Source organism: Lampris incognitus, chromosome 13 (assembly GCF_029633865.1).
Source record: "Lampris incognitus isolate fLamInc1 chromosome 13, fLamInc1.hap2, whole genome shotgun sequence".
Classification (NCBI taxonomy): domain Eukaryota; kingdom Metazoa; phylum Chordata; class Actinopteri; order Lampriformes; family Lampridae; genus Lampris; species Lampris incognitus.
In genome coordinates, this window is record NC_079223.1 from 20,333,649 (window position 1) to 20,357,982 (window position 24,334).

The 24,334-nt window shown below is 44.6% G+C and overlaps 1 protein-coding gene across 1 annotated transcript; it reads left to right on the plus strand.

The window, feature by feature from the left end:
• The first annotated feature begins 8,559 nt into the window (after window positions 1-8,559).
• Window positions 8,560-20,640, plus strand: myoz1a (myozenin 1a). The gene is made up of 6 exons (XM_056292105.1): window positions 8,560-8,727; window positions 10,842-10,928; window positions 14,826-15,013; window positions 15,579-15,810; window positions 18,318-18,483; window positions 19,727-20,640. The coding sequence occupies exons 2-6, from the start codon at window positions 10,844-10,846 to the stop codon at window positions 19,959-19,961; spliced, it is 906 nt and encodes a 301-aa protein (XP_056148080.1). The 5' UTR covers window positions 8,560-8,727; window positions 10,842-10,843; the 3' UTR covers window positions 19,962-20,640.
• The last annotated feature ends 3,694 nt before the right edge of the window (window positions 20,641-24,334 follow it).

Consider the following 24,334-nt stretch of genomic DNA (forward strand, 5'->3'; position numbering starts at 1 on the left):
GGAGCCTATTCCAGCAGTCACTGGGCGACAGGCCACCAGGCCATCACAGGGCCGACACACACCCATTCATGTCTAGGGACAATTTAGTACGGTTAATTCACCTGACTTACATGTCTTTGGACTGTGGGAGGAAACCAGAGCCCCCGGAGGAAACCCATGCAGACACAGGGAGAACATGCAAACTTCACAGAGCGGACCACCCGGGATGACCCACCAAGGTTGAACTACCCTGGGGCTTGAACCCTGGACCTTCTTGCTGTGAGGCGACCGCGCTAACCACTGCGTCACCGTGCTGCCGCTAAATAACATGGGAAAGTCATATTCATAGATTGCAGCTATTCACTACTCTGCCAAAGCTAGGGTAACTAAGTGGCCATACGTAATATTGTATCGAGACTCTTGGAAGCTTTTGAAGCCGTTCTGCCCACGAAGGTCATCTTTACTATAGGGCAATCAAGGCTTCAGTAGCCTTCCACCGTCGGTAGGCTACATCACTCACTGCTGTTGCTGTTATAAGGGGTTCACCTATGCAAAGCACTGCAGCAGAGAACGACAACACCCCAGTCCACTTATTTCAAAGTATATAATGTAGTGTTTATGTAGCTGGTCTGGCCTGACACCTCACTTTATAGGAACTCTGCATCGTGATTGTGGATGATGAAGAATGAGACGGAGACAACTGTTGCCTTGCCAGCCAGGGGGATTTATTCTCACACAGGCAGTGTAGAATTAGACTCTCTCTCTCATCTCATCTCATCTCATCATCAGCCGCTTCTCCAGGGTAGTGGTGGCAGCAAGCTAAGTAGGGCACTCCAGACGTCCCTCTACCCAGCAACGCCCTCCAGCTCCTCCTGGGGGATCCCAAGATGTTCCCAGGCCAGATTGGACATGTAGTCCCTCCAGTGAGTTCTGGGTCTGAAGTAATACTTGGGGTAGTATTGGTCGAGGATCAATGACCAAACCGGGTTATAGAACTCAGGTTTAATCGTGGCTCAGTAGGCAGACGTAACAACCATACATGGTAGTGGTGTAACCATAATAACAGTCCGGGTAGTACATAACACCTAGTGTAGTTCCAGTGGATATACATAGCATTATATCACTAAATCCTCCCTGTTTAGTTTTCAATTTTTACAGTATCAAAATACTCTAGAACATTCAGTTATATAAACCAACATATCACACAATTCCAATGTGGTACAATCATTGATCAGCATTGTACAGTCATTACACAGAGGTTGCCCTCTCCTTTTTTCTTTTTCTTTTTTTTAGACAACACACTCAGAATTGTCCATCTCAAAAAACAATAAACATATTCAGAGCCCTCCTTTTGTGTGTGATTGTCTCTACTCATAGTCCTTGTAGTGAGCTGGTTTGGAAACAGCTCTTCCATATCTTGTGCGCACTGTCTTGTGTGTTTCACAGGTTTGGCTGGAAGAAGTTTCAGCTGCATGAGTGTCCTGTGAAGCGGGTTCTTGCGCTCCTCAGTGCATGGGGGTGGTGAATTTCCCGCAGGACAGATACGCTGTTCTCTGCTCCAGATGGAGTCGGTTTTCCTCCTTGCCTGGGTCCCCTCGACTCGGCAGCAGGGTGGTGACTGGCCTTCCGAAGATCAGTTCTGCTGGTGATGGTAGTTTACTGTCGATGGGTGTTGCTCTGACCTGTAGTAAGGCCACTTGTATGTTACCTCCTTGTCTCATGGTTTTCTTCACAATGGATTTGATGTGTTGCACATGCCTCTCAATGAATCCATTGCTTTTTGGATAGTGGGGTGAGCTTGTCACGTGCCTGATTCCCCAGTCAGCCGTGAATTTCTGGAACGTGTGCCCTGTGTACTGGGGTCCATTATCTGTAAGTATCTCGTCAGGCCTTCCAAAAAAAGACATGTACATTTCCATTTTTCGTGCAACTGCCCGGCTGGACACAGGCATGGGCATTTCATCCACTAGAGGGAACTTAGAATATCTGTCCACAATCAGTAAATACTGATGTCCATCGATCTGGAATAGATCAGAAGCTAGGGATTGCCATGGTTTTGACGGTGTGTTGTGTGGGTTGAGAGGTTGCTTTGGATTTGCATCCTGATGTTCCACGCATACGCTACATGACCTGCAGACTCTTTCGATGTCATCGTTCATTCTGATCCAGTAGACACTTTCTCTCGCCAGTCTTTTCGATGCCCTGGTGTCCTACATGCAGCTGTTCGAGTATAGAATCAGTCATGGAGTCTGGGATGAGCACCTGTCTGCCTTTGAATATGACTCCTGCTTCAACTGCGAGCTCATCTCTGAATTACCAGTACTCACGTAGTTGTCTTGGTAGAGCTTTGATGTTGTCTGGCCATCCCTGGTGGATCAGCTCTTTCAGTGCATTGAGTCTGGGGTCGCTGGTGGTTTCTGTGCGGAGTGCGTCCTGTTTCTCGGGAGAAAAGTTTATCATTGTAACAGTGAGCATCTCTGGATCCTCGACTTCTGCCTCTATTCCGTCAATGTGCTCATCCAGCTCGATGTTGCTGTTGTTCTCAGGGTTGGGTAGTCGGCTGAGTGTGTCTGCCAGGACCATCTGGTTTCCTGGCCGATACGTGACCTCGTAGTTGTATCCTTGTGTTTTTATCAGCATTCGCTGAAGCCGTGGCGGGGCGGCATGCAGTGGCTTTGTGCATATGGTAACGAGGGGTTTGTGGTCTGTAACTACAATGAATGACTTCCCATACAGGTAGGTATGGTATCGCTGCATTCCATAGACTATGGCCAGCATTTCTCGCTCTATGTTGCTGTACCTGGACTGGCAGTCGTCCAGTGTCTTTGAGCCAAAAGCTATGGGTCTTTTGTTCTGCACTAATGCCACGCCCAGTCCTTTCTGTGATGCATCGACCTCAAGTGTCAGAGGTGTGCTTGGATCATAGTACTTCAGACAGTCATGTTCGTTGATAACTGATTTCAGGTCCTCAAAGCTCTTTTGGTGGTCAGTGTCCCATGTCCAAGGCACGTCACTTTTCAGCAGCACCCTCAGTGTGTGTGCTTTGTCTGCGAACTTTGGGATGTAGGGTGACAGGTAGGTCAGCATCCCCAAGAATCTGCTCAGTTCATCTTTCTTCTGGGGTGTCGGCATTTTCTGGATGTCCCTGATTTTGGCTGGGTCAGGTTTGATACCTTTGTCTGTGTACAGGTTGCCAAAGAATGAGATGCTTGTCTGTTTGATTGTGCACTGGTCACTGTTGAACACAATACCTGTCTTGGCTGCTCTCTCCATCCGGTTGGTCAGGTTCCTGTCATGCTCCTCTTCGCTTGCTCCATAGACTGCAATATAATTGGCTATGCTGACGACACCGTCGAGCCCCTCCAGGATTTGGTCCATCTTTGCCTGGAAGAGATCTTGAGAGACACTGAGACCAAATGGCAAACGTTTCCAGCAGTATCTACCAAATGGAGTTCGGAATGAGGTTAGCAGTTGTGACTCTTCCTCTAGGTGTATTGACCAATATCCAGCTTTTGCATCAAGTTGGCTGAATATTTTTGCATTTGCAAACTTCGGGTTCAGTTCCTCCACAGTAGGAATCTTGTGTGGGCATCTCCTAAGGCTGGCATGAAGCTTTTGGGGGTCTAAGCATATACGAAGGGAACCGCCTTTCTTTGTGCTGTATGCCAGACTCGAGCACCAGTCTGTGTGCTGTTCTACTTTTCTTAACACATCTTGTTCGACTAGGTTATTCAGTTCATCTTTCAGTTTGTCTTTGATGTGAATGCTGCACTTACGTGGTGGGTCTATGAATGGTTCAGCATCCTTTTTCAGGAAGAGCTTGGCCTTTCCACTGAAGTTGCCAGTTTTGTCAAACTGGTCTGGGTATGCTCTCTTTAGGTCTGCACAGTTAGATATGGTCATTTTGGGTTTTGTCTGTCTTGTGTTGACTTTTTTCTGGCTTGCATTTCCTTTCTCGGTCACATCATCTACATTGACAGTCACTAGGTTTAACAGTTCACATGTTGGCAGCCCAACTATGGCTGGCCCTGGTACGTCTACAATGTAGAACTTTGCATTGATCCATTTGGATTCTTTGTACTGGCATGGAATGTCAATGGTACCTAGGCAGGGGATGGCGTGACCACTGTATGCAGATAGCCTCCTGTTGGTTTTTTTCAGTCGTTTCTGGGTGCATGCATTTTCAATGTACATCTGCTTGAAGGTACGTAATGGGAGTGTGTTGCCTGACGCACCTGTGTCTATTTTCAGATGTAGTGTGTATCCAAGACCAGGTAGGTCAGGTGGTGTCCCCTTCAGGACTGTGTATGCCTCCTCTCTGGCCGGCTTGCTGTCTATGCTATGCATGCACTTTTCACTGATAGTTATGGAGTGGAACTGTTTCTGGTAGGTACTTTCGTTCTCACTGTCCGTTTCACTGCTACTCTCTACAGCATGTATGCGAGTCCTGCTCTGTTGCTTTTTGTCTTTATAGGTTTTGCGCTTGTGCTTTTTGTCTTGTGGTGTGTGGGACTTACTTCCCCCGCTCCTGCTCTGGCTGGAGTGTTCCTGGCGCTCTCGTTTGGCCTTCCTGCAGCACCGCTCCCAGTGACCTTTTGCACCACACGCATTGCATTCATCATCATATGCAGGACATCGACGTGGTTTGTGGCTTCTCCCACAGTTACGACATATGCGGTCCCTGTCCACAGCGTGGATTCTCTCATTGTGTGACAGGCTTAGTTTGTCTAACTGTTCATTGCCTGCTGTCAGGACTTCATATTTTCGTCCCTCGGCCAGAACCTCTGCTAAGGAATATCCTTTTGGTTTGCTGTATAGATCATTCCTCAGGGCATCATGGGGAGTGCTCGCAATAATAAGCTCAATCATACGCTCGTTAAGCTCTTCGTCTGAAAACTGACATTTCTGTGCTAGTGTTCTGGCTCTGGTCACAAAATCATCAATATTCTCATCTGGTTTCTGTCTGTGTTGCATCAGTTGCAGTCTATGGATTCTGAAATTTACGTTCAACTTTAGCTGTTTTTCAAAGAAGTCCCATAGTTTGGCAGGCTTTTTCTTTTCATCATCGGTGAGACCACTGGCGTTCAGTCTTTTTAATCCTTCATCTCCGATTCCACGACATATTTTCCTAGCTTGTTTAGCTGCGCCATTTATTTCTTCATCTTCTAAATACAGAGTCATTTTCTGTTTATACAGTGAAATTGCCTCACCCAGGTCCGGGTCTGGCCAATTCATCGTCGGTAGATGCGATGCCATGACGTCTCCTGTTGCTAGCTAGCTAGTTAGCTTTGCGGCTAGCTCAGCTCCTGCGCACTCTTGCTTGAATGATGACAGAAATTATCCACGGACAATTTTATCAGTCTATCTTCATTCTTCATAGAGAGTATCCCACCGCTGCCACCGTGAAGTAATACTTGGGGGGTAGTATTGGTCGAGGATCAATGACCACACCGGGTTATAGAACTCAGGTTTAATCGTGGCTCAGTAGGCAGACGTAACAACCATACATGGTAGTGGTGTAACCATAATAACAGTCCGGGTAGTACATAACACCTAGTGTAGTTCCAGTGGATATACATAGCATTATATCACTACAGGGTCTACCTCGGGTCTCCTCCCAGTTGGACGTGTCCGGAAAACCTCCAAAGGAAGGCACCCAGGAGGCATCCTAATCAAATGCCCGAACCACCTCAACTGGTTTCTTTCGAAGTGAAGGAGCAGCGGCTCTACTCCGAGCTCCCACAAGATGTCCGAGCTCCTCACTCTATCTTTAAGGCTGAGCCCAGACACCCTACGGAGGAACCTCATTTCAGCCGCTTGTATCCGTAATCTCACCCTTTCTGTCACTACCCAAAGTTCATGACCATAGGTGAGGGTTGGAACGGAGACTGACTGGCAAATTGATAAAGTGGTAAATTTACCAGAATCAGACTGTGTAAAACACAATAGTTAATGTACAGCAACTTCATAGGACCAGGCTTCAACATGCACACCTCTCCTCAGGATGGCTCCCAGCCGACTCAGCTTGACATTACATGTACTACATCCAGCCTTCTATTATATCAATAAAACAAAATACATCTCATTCTGATTGCATAATTAAGAGCTATTTTCCCACTCACCCAGCGGCAACTTTCGTCTTTTATAAATGAATTACACATTTTAAATGTGAAAACGAATAAATATCGAAATATACAGTGTATGAAAGTCTAAATTTATCAATAGGAAACAAATTTAGATAACTAAAAAGTGAAAAGGGGGTCCTCATATACCTGTGTAAAACACAATTAATGTACAGTCTACAGTGACTTCACAGCACCAGGTTTCAACATGCACACCTTTAAGTGAGAAGGGGGATAACCGCGGACCCGCATGAGAAACCATGCCAATGCTGTTAGCCTAGCTTAAGTTCGCAAAATTAGCATGTTACACTAAAGTGCTGTACACGACTTAAAATACATGGAAATAAACTTTATGACAACAAAGAACTGTATCTATGACCTGTACAAAAAACAACAACATTTGGACCTCCGATTAACGTTTTTATCCTGTTTAACATGCTATTTGCTTGAGGACCTGTTAACACCCACCTCTCTTCGGGAAGGCTCCCATCCGACCGAGGACAATAGCGCAAATTCACAGGAAGTAGCGTCACCAAAATGTCAAAGGTCACACAACCAAACGTTGTAATAATAATAATAATAATAACAATAATAAAACTTTTATTTATATAGCCATTTTCTAAAACAATACCACAAACCATTAAAAAATAAAAAGCTCACCAAAAGAAATATACAGAAACAAGTAGCCTATAAACATAAGAAACAACAACACATGAACAAAATGGGGAAATGGATTATTGGTGAAATATAAACCTATTACATTAATACACCGGTTACATGTACGTACAATGAACAGAAACGTGGTGTTGTTAATTTGCTGAAAAAGTCTCAAGTCGTGTCTCTAGACAGCTGTGAAAAACGTGGTACTGCGCTTCAGCATCTTAAATCAAGCAGCTCTTGACAACACTCTGATCCAATGGCGTTGGGCATTGTCAGGTTGACAGTACTCTAGCCCGATGGTGTTTGGGGGGGGGCATCGGAGAAGGTGGGCAGTCATATTTCGGGGGGGGGTGTCACCCCTTTAGACACGTCCCTGCTCTGGTGCGTCCCATGAGCCCCCACCCCCGAGAAACCTCATTTCTACTGCTTGGATTTCATTTGCTAGCTTGTGACCACAGGTGAAAATGGGAACAAAGATTAAGCAGTAAATGGAGAGCTTTTTTGTTTTGTTTTCTTTTTTGCCGATCAGTTCCTTTTTCAGCACCACAGATACAATGCAGGTCTCACGATTTCCTTTAACTGCACGTTAGTGAATACCTGAGCCCTCTCACTCGGCACAGCTGCTGACGCTCCATCTCAATGGGAATTAAAAGAATCCGGCAGAGAACCACAGCTGCATTTTGGCTTTTAGGTTTCTCCTGGCATCGCAACCTTGCATGGCTTATGTACATAATTATGGTCTCGTGCGCATCATTTCTACGTTACTAATATTCTGTGAGACTGTTTTCTTCCCTTGCACATTGGTCTCTATATTATTTTGGCCTTGATACTGGCTTCTATAGTATGTTGAAAAAATGCAGATCTCTGACTTAAAAACAGAAGTCTTGTTAATGGGGCAGTTTCGGCAGAAATATGAAATGAAAATGGGAAACACGTTGCATTACCTTCAGTGACTTCTATTGATTCAACGTTTAAGTATGCATATTTTGAAAATGTGTGTGTGGAAAAATAAGCACTGGTTCCTGGCGTGCTCTCTAATGAACTGTCTGAATATCAGCTGAATAAAAAAATGAATTATCTGTAATGTGTATAGGCCTTGGTATGTTTGGGAATCTAATACTATACCATATGTCTGCATCAGCTGGTGAAGCCAAACAAACATTTACTCGGTGAGCCATCTGAGAGCCCTGTCACCATATAGCCATCACATCCAACAGGACAGGAGGCTGTAGTGAAAGTGAAAATGTGACAATCTAGTGTAAGGTTGGAGGGAATTAACGAAGGATGTCAAAAAGCAAAAACCATGCAAACCAACACCTACATGTACACATATATACTTAAGGTGACTCATGCACGCTTTACACCCACGGGAAAGCTCTTCTCGCTATCTTTCCCCCCTTCTCTGCTTGGCTGTCTTTCTCACTGTCTCCATCTTTCTATTTGTTGCTCTCTTGCTCTTTTTCTGTCTGTCTGTCTGTCTCTCTCTCTCTCTCTGTCTGTACCCCAATCACACCCCAAAGTCCCTTGAGGCTATCTAATAACTGAGTTTAGACCCCACTCCCTCCTCCACTATGCACTATGTTGCTATATATAGGCCTCTGAACCATCTGTGAGAATGATTTTACTCTTTTAATATCTCCATCAGCACTTTGTGCTAGCCAACAGAGATTTCTCTGCTTAACAGCCCTCCCCAGCCCGTTATCCTGCCCTAAACCTCATGTGCCCCCCCCCCTCCCTTCCTGTCACCACCACTACTCCCCCCATCTCCGTACTGGGGAAGATTTGCCATCTAGGCGTAAGGGGGGTTTTGCACTCCCAGCGACGTAGGTCCAGCTGTAGGGTCAGAGAGGCACTGTGGGATCTGTAAACCTGTGATCGAAATCACCAACATTGAGCCCTGGGTCTCCTCTTCTCCCGTTGGTATTTATAGGCCTGTCTATCACTCTGGTATTACAACAATAACCCGGTGAGTGGATTTGCATCCCGTCAGTGTGGTTTTGTTCTACTAACCAACCAGTAGATTGGGGTTAACCTGTGGACCAGCCACAATAAGATTGGGGGGAGGGGGGGCGAATAAACATGTGAAATAGCATTTTACTTACAAACTAGGAGGATAATGTGTTTCTGCAACTGCTCTTGGGAATGTGGATTGATGGAGAAAGATCTCAACAACTCAAAAATATACTTCAGTTATTTACTTATCAATTTTGTGGATGATAAAATACCTCTGATGCTGCCAACCAATGTAGTGAAATGGCATTAGCAGTCCCTTCACCGCTTTTCAGTTTCTCAGCGGATCTTAAAATGACCAAGGGTCTTGCAGAATGTGCTGACTCTTTGCCATTGCATGTACTGCAATGATTTTATATGTTACCAAATCCTAGCTGGAACACAAGGCTGTGGGGGTGGGGGGGTAGAAACTTGAGTGCCAGCAGTCTTCAGCTTGTGATTATTTAAAGAGAATTAAAAGGCATCCAGGCCCACTGCCGCCATCTCTCAACACCTTCAACCGTAACCATCCAAACCCTCGTAGATTTTGAGAGAAATTCACAAATTCCCTTAGAATTGATTCTCAAGCAGCGTGCATTGTGTCCTTGTGGGTTGCGTCAAGCCCATTTGATAGTCCAATGACACCGTTACTTGTCACTAAAATGTCTTGGCTGAAAATGGCATTTAAAAATAGCTTTGAGAGATTGAGTTACAGCCAGTAGATGTGATGTGATGTTTTGCCACTTTACAGGGGCCTTAAAGGAACTGCTGAAGAGCTGAGGGCCCAGAGAGTTGCACGGGTAGAAAGAACTTATTCCGACTTAATAAAGTAATGTAATGTCAGGATCAAATGAGATCTCAACACATGGAGCTGACAACTTAGGGCACAAGCAAAAGAATGCATTACATGTGGCAGATTAAGAGTGTTGTCATCGTCACCATTATTTTTGTGTCCACCTATCGAAGGTTATGCTGAGCATGCATGAAGCAAAAGCCTGCTTCACATTCATGCAGCTTAACACATTTGCACCACTGAGCTCTCCAGTAAAACCACGATTTTCTCTTCGCTACTCAGCTTCTCCACTTGGGAGGTTACTAAGGTACCTCAAGAGTAATTGTTGAGCTGAGGGAGCCAGTACGTATTGACCATCCCTACCCAGACGTTCCTCCACTTCTATATGGATTTGGAATGAGATCAGTTAAATTGAATGATGCTAAATTCTGTCCTCATCGCTCTAAAACCTTTACTGTGGCATAACAGCGCTGAAATGTCTTGATGTATGTGCCTCTGAACTACGTTTTTGTTTATCTGTACTCAGTCTGTGTACAGCATCCGATACCCCTAAACAAAACAGAAATGTATAGTAGGCTATATGCTTCCTGTAGCAGACATCTGTTTATCTGGGGAATGAGGAGAATCTGAGGGCACTGACATGCCTCTTGAACTTGAAAGATGAGTAGGGCCCATGCTGTCTGGCTGATCATGGCCTCATACGTAGGTACGGGTGCCAGGGTTTCCCTTGCAATGGTGGAAGGGTCAACTTGATACTCAAGGTGTACCCCTGAGTATGAAGGATTTGGAGATTAGAAGCAAAGGACTCCAAATGTGATACACCTGGGGAAGTTGAGCAGTTTAATAATGGCGGAAATTAGTGATTTGCTATCTAAAAATTGCTAACTGCATTTCAGACATATGTTTACATTACTCTAACCAGTATCCTTAAACGATGGCATCTGAACCTCTGATTCAGACATGGGTAAAGGAGGTTGACAATATCGACTTTGACAATTTGAGCTTTTCGACGCAAAAACTATTTCTCCACACTTCCTGAGATAGCCTGATGACGCTTATACTTTACTTTTTGTCTTTCTAGCATCTATTTGGGGGTTTACGTGTTTGTCATTCCTTACAAATGTGTTCACGATCACAGGAATGGCCATATGTCGAAATCAAATTGATCAAATATGGAAGTCTTTTTTTCTTTTCTTGGAAACCAGGGTGATGTTGGTGATATAAATGTGCAAATCTCAGATATATGTGAACTCTTCTGTTTTGAAAACTTTCTCCCAACTGTGTCCTGTTCTCTCAAGCCATGCCTCACGGAACACCTGCCCCACCAAACAAGCGGAAAAAGCCCTCCAAGATCATTACCGACTTGTCACATGTCGCTCAGGATGGTAAGGTTAACACACGACCCACCAAGAGGCCTCACGAGCACTTGTGCAGTCAAGCTAAATATAATACACAAAAAGTAAAACACTTCCAAGTAAACCCAACACCCAGATATAAATGGATGATAGTGGTAAGGATAAAAACGCATTGTAAAATAAAAGGTGCAACTATCTAAAGAAATGTCTTAAAACCATCTAAAGTATGACTCTTGACTGACTTTAATACTGTAAAAAGAACAACAGAGCATGTATCTTTATTTATTCTTTTTATATTGTGAAACATGCCACTATTGACAAAAGAAGCTCAGTGTGCAATAAAGGACAAACCCCCAGACTTGTTACTATTTCAAGAGAAGACAGGAATGAGAAAACATGCCAACACCTGTTCCTGTGTGCTATTGTATGTTTATACGTAGTTTTTGAGAAACTGCTTAACTGCCATGATGGTTTTTGCAAACTTGAATATAATAATTTCATATCAATGTGTCAGGGATGTAGAGAGGGGGAGAAATTGGGAGTAAATAGAATGGGTCAGTTAAAAGAAAATGACCAGAGGTGCCTTCGCTAGCAGATGAAAAGAAGAAGACTTAAAACTCTATTGTAGCGAACCATGAATAATTTCCAAGGATTGTGATAATGAAATATTTTATTAGTGCCATGACTCTGAGCTCTGGCATATAGATCATAGGCTCGAGAAACACTCCAATGACATTAGAATAGAAAAAAAAGAAAAGAAAAGAAAAGAAGACTATCTCCCCTTCTCCAGTGCTTGGACTTAGGCGAAAAACCAGCTGAGGAGTCAGCACTCAGTTGCAGTATAAAACAAGGTTTTTCAGAGGTTTTGAATCACTGCAACCACGAAAGGTCCTTGATCATACACTCATAACTGGGCACAAAAATTATTAGGCTGACAGGCCCAGTAGTATGTGAGATTAGCAGTGGACAGATATGCACAGACAGAAAAATAGGGTTTTTCTTGCCATTATAAGATTTTCGCTTAGCGCCCAAGTTGAATGAATGCGAAACATAGGAGGAAAAGTTTTTAATATGCAGCGTTGAAGCTAAAAAATCTACCTAATTAAAACGCTTTGCCTGTCAGTCTGTTGATGCACAGCCTCCTAGGCGGACCCTCGCACAAATGTGACCAAGTCCAATATATGAACTTTCACTTTCCAAAAAGAAAAGGTTGCTATGCAACTATTTTGGTCTGACCCTACACACACACACACACACACACACACACACACACACACACACACACACACACACACACACACACACACACACACACACACACACACATAGTATATCCCTTTACCCGAAATGAGTAAAACACAAGTTCATACAAAGATAGTATATACACAATCTCCATATTCAAATGTGAGGCTGCACCCTAGATGACAACACTATTTGGTGCTCAGTAGTGTCCCTTGGCAAGATTGTCTGTTGTTCGGTGGCACAGTGTAGCTGAGACGGCCGCAGAAGAATCATGTTGCTTCTTGCCAGAATTGTTGATTGCCGGAACCGCTGCCAAGTTGATTGACAGGAGCCGCCATGGTTTACCCTTTCCGAGTACTGACCGCTGGGTAGACTGTGCCCGAGGGTTTGAATTCAGAGTTACCTTCTCCTAGCCTTTGCCTAAAGAGGCATTAACCCACAAGGCAGCAGGTGGATTTGAAATTAGAGTTCCCTTCTCCTGTCCCAATGTGTTGGCTGGACTGGGCAAAATGGGAAGTACCATACAGGCCTGCAGGAGGACCAGATTTATCAGTAGGGATGTCGTCCTTAGCCAAAGGGCCCTTGCTGAGGTAATGAGCTACCCCTCTACAGCCTGCGGTTGCAGTTTAGCGTCTTACCCAGGACATGACCCTAACCCTGCCTTTATTTTCATAATATTGTAGCAAATTCGGGGGGGGGGGGGGCTGGCGACTGTGCTAACCAGTCGACTAAAAGGTCCGATCCGTTAGCCAAGGGCTAGCAGTGGTGGGCAGTCTTATCCAGAAAGGGCCGGTGTGGGGGCAGCCGGTCTGTGTTCCAACCAAGCAGTTACACACGTTCCTCAGCAAAGACTCTACTGGTTGATTAGTGGGATCAGGTGTGTAACTGCTTGGTTGGAACAAAAAACTGCACCCACACCGGCGCTTTCTGGATAAGATTGTCCACCCCTGGCTAGCGAGTCTAGTTATCCATGACCGTAGTTGACTGGCTAGCGATACGGGTTCGCGTCCCGGCTGCGGCGGTTCCTGGCTGTCCCCAGAATTTGCTACATTAATGTTAGAAGCTGGATGGTGAGATCGTGAGGCCATCGGAAGCGCGTACGCGCAGAGGCGCGAGGGAGCTGGAGGGGGAGTAGGGTCCGATCCGTTAGCCAAGGGCTAGCGAGTCTAGTTATCCATGATCGTTACAATATAGTGTAGCGAATTCGGGGGGGCAACGCAACCACAGGAACTGCCGCGGCCGGGAAGCGAAACCGTATCGCCCGCACCGCAGGAGACATCGCTAACCGCTCGACTAAAGGGTCAGACCCGCGAGCCAGCGTGTCTTCTTATCCGTGCACGTTACACTACCCCCCCTCCTTCTGGAAGCGCGTCCCCGCGCGTAAGCATATCAGCTCCTTCACGCCTCACGGTGCCTACGCTTCCGATGGCCTTACGGTCGCTCCATCCCACTTCTGACACCATTGTAGCGAATTCGGGGGACAACGCAACCACAGGAACTGCCGCGGCCGGGAAGCGAACCCGTATCGCCCGCACCGCAGGAGGCATCGCTAACCGCTAGACTAAAGGGCCAGACCCGCCAGCCAGCGGCCAGCGTGTCTACTTATCCATGCACGTTACAATAGTAAACCGTTTACAATCGCGCATGCGCGATTCACATTACTGTTGCCTCAGATCGGGCAGCGACAAAAATATGCAACACTTCCTGTTTTGACTGCAACCTAGAGGAAGATGTTCCTTTATAACTTTAACATATTTTTGGCTATCAAAGTTCTTTTAATAATTTATGAAAATAAAGATAGGGTTATTATTTTGTTCATCCAGTGTTCCTCCGGTTCTCCTGTGCTGAGATCAGCAGTGAATAATTTGCAGACTTGCGAAATACCAGTCGACTTCTCGTTTATTTTCAAGACCCATACCCGCATAGATGTGCTGTTGACTTAGATCGGGCAGGGACAGAGAGCAGTGTTGGTCGAGCGAGCTAGAGAGTGAATGAAGAGAGGGAGCAGCGGTAACGAGAGCAAACATTTTTCAATGGTTTTGAATCACCGCAATCCCGCGAAGTTCTTCATCATACAATCGCAACTGTGCAAATCAGGCTGATAGGCCGAGTAGTCTGCGAGATTAGCTGCAGACAGATATACACACAAACATGTCAAAACGCACCTTATTCTGAATTATACATGAGACATTTGTGTGGATGTGTGTGGTATGCATGTCTCAGAGGGATATCTCTGCCATAAGAAAACGCACGCACGCACGCACGCACGCACACACACACACACACACACACACACACACACACACACACACACAACAAATATCTCAGTCCCCAGATTCAAGGATCACGTCTCACTGACCTCTCAGCCTCATTGGTCATGTTTCTAAGTTAGTCCACATCAAAACAAAAACACGATAATGGACGATTTACTGCGAACACACCTCAAATATGTTCTAAACCAAGGATACTTTCTTACTTGTTGTACATATTGTGTATGCACTCAAGTTCTGCTCATAACAGGAAATTGATGACATTTGTTTTGTTTTGTTTTTGCATTATGAGAAGCGAAGAACGTTAATTTTGAAATGCATACAGTGCCATCACAGCACTGGCTAGTTTCATTGCTCTGGTTGAGAGACAATAGGGTTATTTTGCAGACTTATCCTACCTTCTTGTCTCCTCCAGAGTATGAGTCAGAGCCAGAGGCGTCCGAGTTTGACCTGGGGACGAAGATAAGGACTCCCAAAGACATCATGCTGGAGGAGCTGTCTCTGCTGAAGAATCGAGGCTCTAAGATGTTCAGAATGAGGCAGCAGAGAGTGGAGAAGTTCATCTATGAGAACAACCCCGATCTCTTCAGCAGCGAATCTATGGTGAGAACGCCAAAGTCCACAGGGGAGAATAAATTGCGACTTTCTCTGGAATTTCATTGTAAAATGTAACAAAATTTCAGGAAAGAGTTGAGTAAGAGATTCCACGGACAAATGAATGAAACCTCAGCTGATTCCATGAAAAATTGACTTTGGTGCTGTTTTGGTTTAGGTTCGGTTTTATTAACCATCCGAAAATTTGAATTTTGCAATTTATGGGATTAGCATTGTTGGGGATGCTTTCATGAATTCAACATCCCTTGAACCAGTCCTCGGTCCAAGTCATTCCTAAAGAGTCACAGTTGTTAAAAGACACATCAGGCATAGGCAACTTTTAAAAATAGGCTGACCACATTCATTCCACAAATTGAAGCTCACTCAGAGTGTGCTGTGTATGTTAGCTGAAACTTTTCATGTAGAGGAAACCATTGCTGATCCTGATGTTCAAAAACCAAATAAAAGCAAAAAATAAAGAATAGAAATAGAAAGTAAGAATCACGGTTTGGTTAAAAAAGGGTCATTGTGTGGTATGTAGTTTTACTGATATCCTGAGCTTTCTTTGTCACAGGAGAACTTCCAGAAGCTGGTGCCAAGTCTAGGGGGACAAATGGTGGATGCCGGGGGACACCTAATTGGATGGCATGCTGGTGGGAAGGCCCCCATACCCCCACCAAAGCCTGGAAGCAAAGGTGCAGGTGTGGGAAGTGCTGGAGGTGCTGGAAGTGCAGGAGGACATGGTGTTGGTAGCCACGGGCATGGTGGGACAGGAGAAAGAGGTCTAGAGTGGTCTCCACTGAAAGGTTGGTTTTATTTCAACAGGAACTGGTCTGATTATTTTTTTTCATGGTTCTAAACCTGTTTGAATTTTTTTTGACAAATAGAGATTAGAATTTGGTTATATAAATTTCAACAGCATGGGGTACAGTTAATTTTGATCACTATGTAAACATGGACTATACAGATTAAAAGATAGATCCCGTAAATGCAGAGATCAATTTGATTTTTTGATACTGAATCATGTGCCATGGAGGACGACGCCAGTCGATTTCACGGATCAGTCTACCCCTATCAGGTTAGATGTGTGTTAATCAGTGAAATCTGATGGTGTGTTGAGTTGGAAACAAAACCTGCATACACATGGCCCTCCATGGCACGTGGTTTAATGAGATCATTTTAGAATACTCTAGCGAATTCGGGGGGGGGGCAACCACAGAAAATGCCGCGGCGCGAACCCGTATCTTCCGTGACATCGCTGACCGCTCGACTAAACGATCAGAACCGTTAGTCAAGGACCAACGTGTCTCCTTATCAGTGCACGTTACAATACATCCCCAAAGATCTTAATTTTTGTTTAATTTACCAACGCCTGTGATGGCACCTGGTAGTTGCCGTAGTGTTTCAGCAATCCACATCACCGATGCTCCATTTGAGATGAAATGGTCGCCACTGCTGAATAAAAACTACGGTTGAGAAACTGTTGACGTTACAGTGCATGTTGATAAAGGTCTTCTATGAGATTAGTCTGCTGTCTACTCATCAGCAACAACTTTGCTTCTCAAAATGTGCTGCTGCTGCTGCTGCTGCTGCCTTCATTTGGCTGCGTGGTGGGGACTTGGTGTAACCCCGTGTACTGTGTCCCCTCCCATGGGAAGTCTTACATAACAGCAACCATTAACAAAGTCACAACAAAAGTGGATTATTCTGACATTTGAGAATTTGCTAGTCGTAAATACGCTGATGGAAAAAAAAGTATCAACAATGACATTTGTTTGAGGGGTGTCCGGGTAGCGATATTATGAACCCTACATAGCCCTCGCCAAAATCCCGTACCCTGTCCCAAATCTCGCGAACGGACGCCGGATTTCCGCGAACGGACGCCGGATTTCCGCTGCGTTGCTAAGGAAACAATCAACTATCAACTCGGTGCGAAGCAAAGCTAACGTTAGCTACCTTCAATTTGAACTTATGAATCGTCTAAAAAGTGAACCATGGGGTTGAAATTAGGATTGTGAGGGAAAGAATAGCCTTAAGTTGACTAACCTAACAATTTTAGGTTACAAGGTCTGCCTCTGCTCCTTGGATACGTTATTGGTATTATAATTGTGATGCATTTGAGGCTTGATGAGACAAAGAATCAGAATGAACCCCAGCTAAAAGGTTACATTGAGTAGTACATCACGACAGAGTCAAATATGTCATCTTCCTGAGGGTGGCGCTAATGTGCAAGAGCTGAAGGTGGCGCTAATGTGTAAGACTTGTAAAAGTCATATTACTACAATATAGGAGCTCGTTTTGTTTGTAGTCATGATAAGGGGTGAAGTATCCTATGCTCAAACGTGGAGCAAGCAAAGATTGAGTTAAAAACGTTAATGTTGATTGTGGATAACTTAGACAGGTTAAATTGTGGGTGTACAGCGTTTCCTTGATGAGCGCTAACCCCATAACAACATGTTTTCGCGTTGCTACGGTGGCGCACACGTGACAAAGCCAGAAACGGGATTTTGGCGAGGCCTATGTAGGGTTCATAATATCGCGTCCGGGTAGCGTGGCGGTCTATTCCGTTGCCTACCAACACGGGATCGCCGGTTCGAATCCCCGTGTTGCCTCCGGCTTGGTCGGGCGTCCCTACAGACACAATTGGCCGGATGTGGGTATGTGTCCTGGTCACTGCACTAGCGCCTCTTCTGGTCGGAAGATCGGTCGGTCGAGGCACTTGTTCAGGGGGGAGGGAGAACTGAGGGGAATAGCGTGATCCTCCCACGTGCTACGTCCCCCTGGCGAAACTCCTCACTGTCAGGTGAAAAGAAGCGGCTGGCGACTCCGCATGTATCGGAGGAGGCATGTGGTGGTCTGCAGCCCTCCCCGGATCAACAGAGGGGGAGGAGGAACGACCCGGACGGCTCGGAAGAGTGGGGTACAATTAGGGGGAGAGGAAAAAAGGGGGGGGTAAAAAAAAAAAGAAGACATTGTTTGAATGTAAACCTCCAAGATTCAGTAGTAATTAAAATTACATAATCTTGGAAGGAACAAGGAGGTTAAAAAAGCAACAAAGTGATTTTTTGTTTTTGGTATTTTCATAATGCCCTGGAGTCTGTTTTGCCCCCCCCCCCCATGTGTGAAGCTGATGAGGTTACAGGTCTGGTTTTGGTTTGTATCGCTCAATTTAACGCTTCAGCATAAGGTTCTCGACTACTTATTAAACAACTCGCCAGGCTTGTTGTGACTATGATGCATTCAATTCAAAGTATCTCAAAATGCCGGTACACGCGTGTGCCATTAATCGAGGCTATGAACTTCACCCCAACAGGTGGTGGAACAGATGATCCTACCAAGAAGCACATTCATGTGAGGACTTACGTATCGCCATGGGAGAAAGCTATGAAAGGCGACGAGAACCTTTTAGCCACCATGAGATCTAAAATGCCTGGTCCTCATGTTCACGAGGACTCACCAGGGTACAAAACTTTTAACAGGTATTTCCTTAAACACACGCGCGCGCGTGTGTGTGTGTGTGTGTGGTGTAGGTAGCTGTGATATATCTGATACACGTGATTGTACATCATAAAACTATACATACATCTCTATATACACACATGCACCCATACATTCATTCTCCTTCATATGCATTTACAAATGCAACAATGCATTTATATACAACCATGCATACACTTTAAAATGCCATAACAACACAGACAAAAACAAAAACAGACCACAAAGACATCAGCTATCATTCTTCTGTCCCATTCGGTTCGGCATTGTACAGTCTGACTGCTGTAGGCAGGGTTGCTGCTGTCAGCTTGCTTGTTCTGAAGTGGACGTGTGTAAAATTGCTGCTGGCATCCATCGTTACATCGCTAGGATCCTTCCTATCAATTCAGGGGGGAGGGGGAACTTGAATCAGTCCCCCCCCCCCTATTAGTTCCTATCAATTCCAGTGATCTGAGCTCAGTTCAGCTGGTTTTTCCTCAACATGGATATCATCTAGGATCGGTCTTTGATTTTGCTTGAACTTTATTTTCCACCGTTGCACTAAAAAATGAGCTCCAAATTCCATGTTATATTCTTGACAAATAACAGTTAAAGCCCCAATTTTTAATTACACTCTGGCACGCGCCAAAATAATTGTTATTGTTGTTATTGCACTACTGGCTTTAACAAATTTCTATGACCTGTTTAATTAGACTGGACACACTGTTTTATTTTTTTTCTTTTAAATTGGTGGGACGAGCAGTTGCTGATGGGTTTAAACCTATGCTGAGACTACTAGGCAAGATGAATGTGTACTGAGGCGTCCGGAATCCCCGTGTTACCTCCGGCTTGGTCGGGCGTCCCTTCAGGCACAATTTGCCGTGTCTGCGGGCGGGAAGCCGTGGGTATGTGTCCTGGTCGCTGCGCTAGCGCCTCCTCTGGTCGATCGGGGCGCCTGTTCAGGGGGGAGGGGGAATAGCGTGGTTATCCCACACGCTACGTCCTCCTGGCGAAACTCCTCACTGTCAGGTGAAAAGAAGCGGCTGGAGACTCCACATGTATCGGAGGAGTCATGCGGTAGTCTGCAGCCCTCCCTGGATCGGCGGAGGGGGTGGAGCAGCGACCGGGACAGCTCGGAAGAATTGGGTAACTGACCAGATACAACTGGAGAGAAAAATGGGGGGGGGTACTGAAAAATGCCAAATAACACCTTGACTTGAGATTTGATTCGTTCCCTTGCTCCATCAGGACTGCCATGCCCTACGGAGGATACGAGAAGGCCAGCCAGTTGCTTAAATTCCAACTGCCCGACCCCGAGAAGACCAAAGAGGAGCCTGAGCTGGCGATCGTGTACGAGCACGACGTTGGCTGTCGACCCTGCTTCAACCGCACTCCTATTGGCTGGGTGGGCAACAGTGAGCCATGCAGCATTCACATGGAGACAGACGCTGTGCCCTTTGATGGAGAAACTGACGATCTGTGAAAAGACCCATAAGCCTACTGTGAAAATAAAGGATGATTTGAAGACAGATATATGATGACACACATATTCACAAACACATACTGTACACAGACACGCGCATGCATGCATGCACACAGAAACACTTGCACATGCACGGCCTGCGAGCTTACTGTTCAGCTGGAAAACTGTACTGCTGAATGAAATGATTCTATCAAAGTGTAACGTTTTTTGAAATGGTAAATGAAACAATCGTGTGACTGGCAGCCACAAAAAAATACAGTTGATGAGAAATGTTTCCTTGTTAAGTATTATTGTAACAATTATTAATCTCAGCTGCATTGAAAATTCAATCTGAGCAAGTCCATTCGTGCAGGTAGCCTAGAGGTTGTATGTTTGGAAGAATGTAAATGTATGGGAGGCATATTTAAATTATCGCTTCTGTGTGTGCGTGCTGTCTTTATGTCGATTTATTCTGTGATCTTTTTTTGTTTGTTGTTCCTTTTGTTTGTTTTGCAATCTTGCGATGGAATTCTCATCAGTCTATATGTCTCAGTCTCAATGGCCTATATGTGCCCAATGCTCCGTTAAATGTTAAATGAATGATAAACAGTTTCTTATTCAGTTGCTACCCCACTGGCTAATCCATAAGCTTTTTGCCCCCTACTATTTCTCTACAATAAACTATCAATCTGTAATCTTCCTTCAGTTGTGTCATTATTTCATGGAAATCCCTTAGTGTGTCTATTGGTCTTTGCGTATCTGAGAGGTAAACACGGAGTAAATGATTTAAGGGTGTGCTATGCAAGACTCTTGTTACCGTCCCTGCAGGGACAGAAAGGCCCCCCAAATCTAAATGGAAATCAAAATTGCAATAGCCTGTTTCCACTGATACTCCCCATCCCCTTCAAACTTTAAACAGCGCTATGCATCATTTTACAGAGCAAATAGAATATCACTTTGTTTAACATGAACAACAAATGACGAATGGCCAAGGGAAAGCGTAGGTTAATGCTACTGGAGTTTACATTCAGTGATAGACTGTGCATACGTATCTGCTATGCCGAATGTGTGTGGGGTCTGGGGTGGGAGTAGAGTACGCATCAGCTACTAGCAGCAGGCAACGGCAAAAAAATATTTAGTCCATAGGGAAGTGTCTGGTAGTTGCCCAGCCAGCTGTTTGGTTATAGCCCTAAAAGGGCAGGAGTTTGAAGTACATACATAAAGAGGAGTGCTGACCTAATGAAGATGAATATCTTACATAGCACACTTTTATTATATAAAATGCTACTTTTTTACACTTTGGAAACTAATGGTGGAACTTATTTTTTTCAAATAAAAATAAATAGCAACCAGGGTGTCTCCCCGCCTGCCCCTCAATGACTGCTGGGCTAGGCTCCAACTTCCCAGCGACCCTGCGAGCAGGATAAGCAGTTTGGATAGTGGAATGGAATGGTAAACTGGCACGACCCCTGCTAAAATTAACACTGTTGTGCAAAACAGGGTTGAAGTTTACGGCTAGAAGCGAGAGTGGAATTTAACAAATATTCTGTTAAGTGAAAAACAGACAAGAAATTTAAATTGTAGGAGCACAGCACCATGATCATGGCAGATGTTTTCAGTGTCAATAGTACGTGTTAAATATACCGGAAGTCAAAGTGATGCAGTATTTGGAAAGATGCCTTTCAACTGGAGGACGGAATTTAGTTTCCCTTTTTTGATGGAGGTACAAAATTCGCAGTAATGTCAGCGACACGATCGAAATGCTACTAGTTATTTGTTCAATAAATGTATACAATTCTTTTTCGGGAGCTTGCGTTTAAAAACTTCAGTCGTTATAAAAAAATATCCAACCCATACAACTTTTATTTTGAAAACGTGAACAAGCATTTACCGGAAGTGTATCGTCATGTTTAAGCTATTTCACAACGGCATCGCAGGCACTTTAACCCGTGTTACTGCTGTACCTGAATTCCTATTCTCGGCGTGGATTTACACTTCTTCAATGACATTCACCGGCTCTGAAGTTAAAATTCACTTGTTAATTTACGAGGCAGAATCAGTGAGCCTCATGGTATCCCCGCTGTTAGCGTAAAGGGGAAAAAGGCTACCTGGCACCCAGCGGGGAATGGTGAAGTTTTCAGGACTAAGCTAGTTGGTTCAAAAGATGGAGTGGTCCAAATACGAGTCGAGCGCTTAATTCAGTCCCCGAGGTGAGGTCTTACCGCTTCGAATGTTAAGGGGTTTCTGATTTAGCAGGATCCATTAGCCTCAGTTACACATTTACCAGTGTCTTAGAAAAGGGACCACGCCGGTGTTTTTGCGTGTTTGAAAGCGCGGGTTGACTTTCAGTTGCATTGCGCCCTCACAATAACGAAACTCGCTAAGAAATAAAGGCGATTGAAATGCTCACTGTGATGGATTACCTGTCCCAGCTCTTCGCAAATTGCTTTTCATACCCCACCGGAAACCAATAGCTGCTTGAGAGGGAGAATAAACGCATTTCAAGAAGTCTGAAATGCATTGCTTGGGGGGGAATGGTCGGGAGTACACCGCAAAAAAATGAATTTCAAGAAAGCAAAAATGCCCTATTTCCGACGTTAAGTACACGTGATTTGTAATAAATGGGTTAAAACATGCAAAAGCACCGGTTGCTTACAACTCTGCAGATTAATTAATAGCATTCACCTGTTTCTGCTCCAGTCTCCAATCAAGGCTGTTTTACACCCGGCACAACAGGTGAATGTAAATTAACTACTAATCATGGAATAGAAAACCAGCTGTACTGGCGGTACTTCGGGACCGAACTGAGAACCGCTAGTTTAGCTTGTCAGTAACCCCTTGGAACGGTTGCCTAGCAACAGGCAGGCAGCTGTAACGGGGGGAAAGAACTGCAAGTCCATTTTATTTGTATAGCCCAATATCACAAATTAATAGTCGATGGATGCGATTAAAATTAGTCGAATTTGAAGGGACTAGACACATCTCCATACATTTTAAAATGAAATCCTATTATAAATTATCAAAGTCTGACGAAATTCATTCGTTCAGATATACATAACCTCTATGAGTCGATTTGACTAACTAAAGCCCAATTTATGCTCCAAATGTCGGCTAGCAGACAAATGTCTCCCGGCAGACAAAAAAGTGTCTCTCGACCTTTCTGTTGAGGGTCCTTCAGGCTGTCTTTATGCATGCTCAGTGAATCCAGGTAAGAAAAACACAGAAAGTTGAATCAGTTCATCTGGAAACAACGTTTATTGAGAGAAACGTTTCATCACTCATCTAAGTGACCTCTTCAGTCTCGACCGACTGCAGGTATCCCCACCCTTATAAACAATACAGTGGTATAATGACCAAAAAAACCGATCGGTTTCATATGCTGTATAAGGCCTGATGTACCCACGCTTGAGGCCACTGAGTGACTTATCAAATACAAAATGTTTGAACACTGGTTAATCTGTGGATTTTGGATGATAAATGTGCATGCATGATAACACGCAAACGCCACACATGGGGGTCGTCTCAGGTCGTCCTGTGTGTGGAGTTTGCATGTTCTTCCCATGCCTGCGGTGGGTTTTCTCTGGGTGCTCCCGTTTCCTCCATCATCAGAAAGACATGCATGTTAGGGTTAATAGTCCTGTCTGTGCCCTTGACCGAAGCGTAGCAAGACGATCTGGAGTTGGTCCCTGGGTGCTGCATGGTGGCTGCCCACTGCTCCTAGCTACACAGCTAGGATGGGTTAAATGCAGAGCGTAATTTCCCCAGCGGGATCAATAAAGTATCTCAGAATACAAAAACAAAAAACAACGATCGGTTTCATATGCTGTATAAGGCTTGATATGAATATTGAATACAAAATGTTTGAAAACTGGTTAATCTGTGGATTTTGGATGATAAATGATCTGCCAACTAAGTGTGATGAATTTCTACTGGTGATAGTTTCATTTGTTTTCCAAAACCTTTTCTGTGCCCTTCACTGTAAATGATGATGGCCAAAAGAAAATGCTGTAAAATTCACCTTCCCAAAACTCTTGCTTTATTTGCAAACACATCGTCGTCATACACTGACTTTGATATAGAATCAGTAAAGTATCTCATAGTAACGTTTTGCCTATAAACTTGCCGGAAGCCAAACCCAGAATATATGCATATAAGAATATGCGGGGTAACATGGTAGAGCATTGTTTTGAAGAGTTCTGTTTCTTCTGTTGTTACTTCTGCCAGAAATTCTAAGAAATCCATAAATAAGCATATCTGAATCGAAATCCAAATTTTTGGTTAGCTGGTCAATACTGTGTAGACACTAGTGCACATCACATCTGTTGGAGGATTTTAATTGTGTGTGTGTGTGTGTGTGTGTGTGTGTGTGTGTGTGTGTGTGTGTATGTGTATGC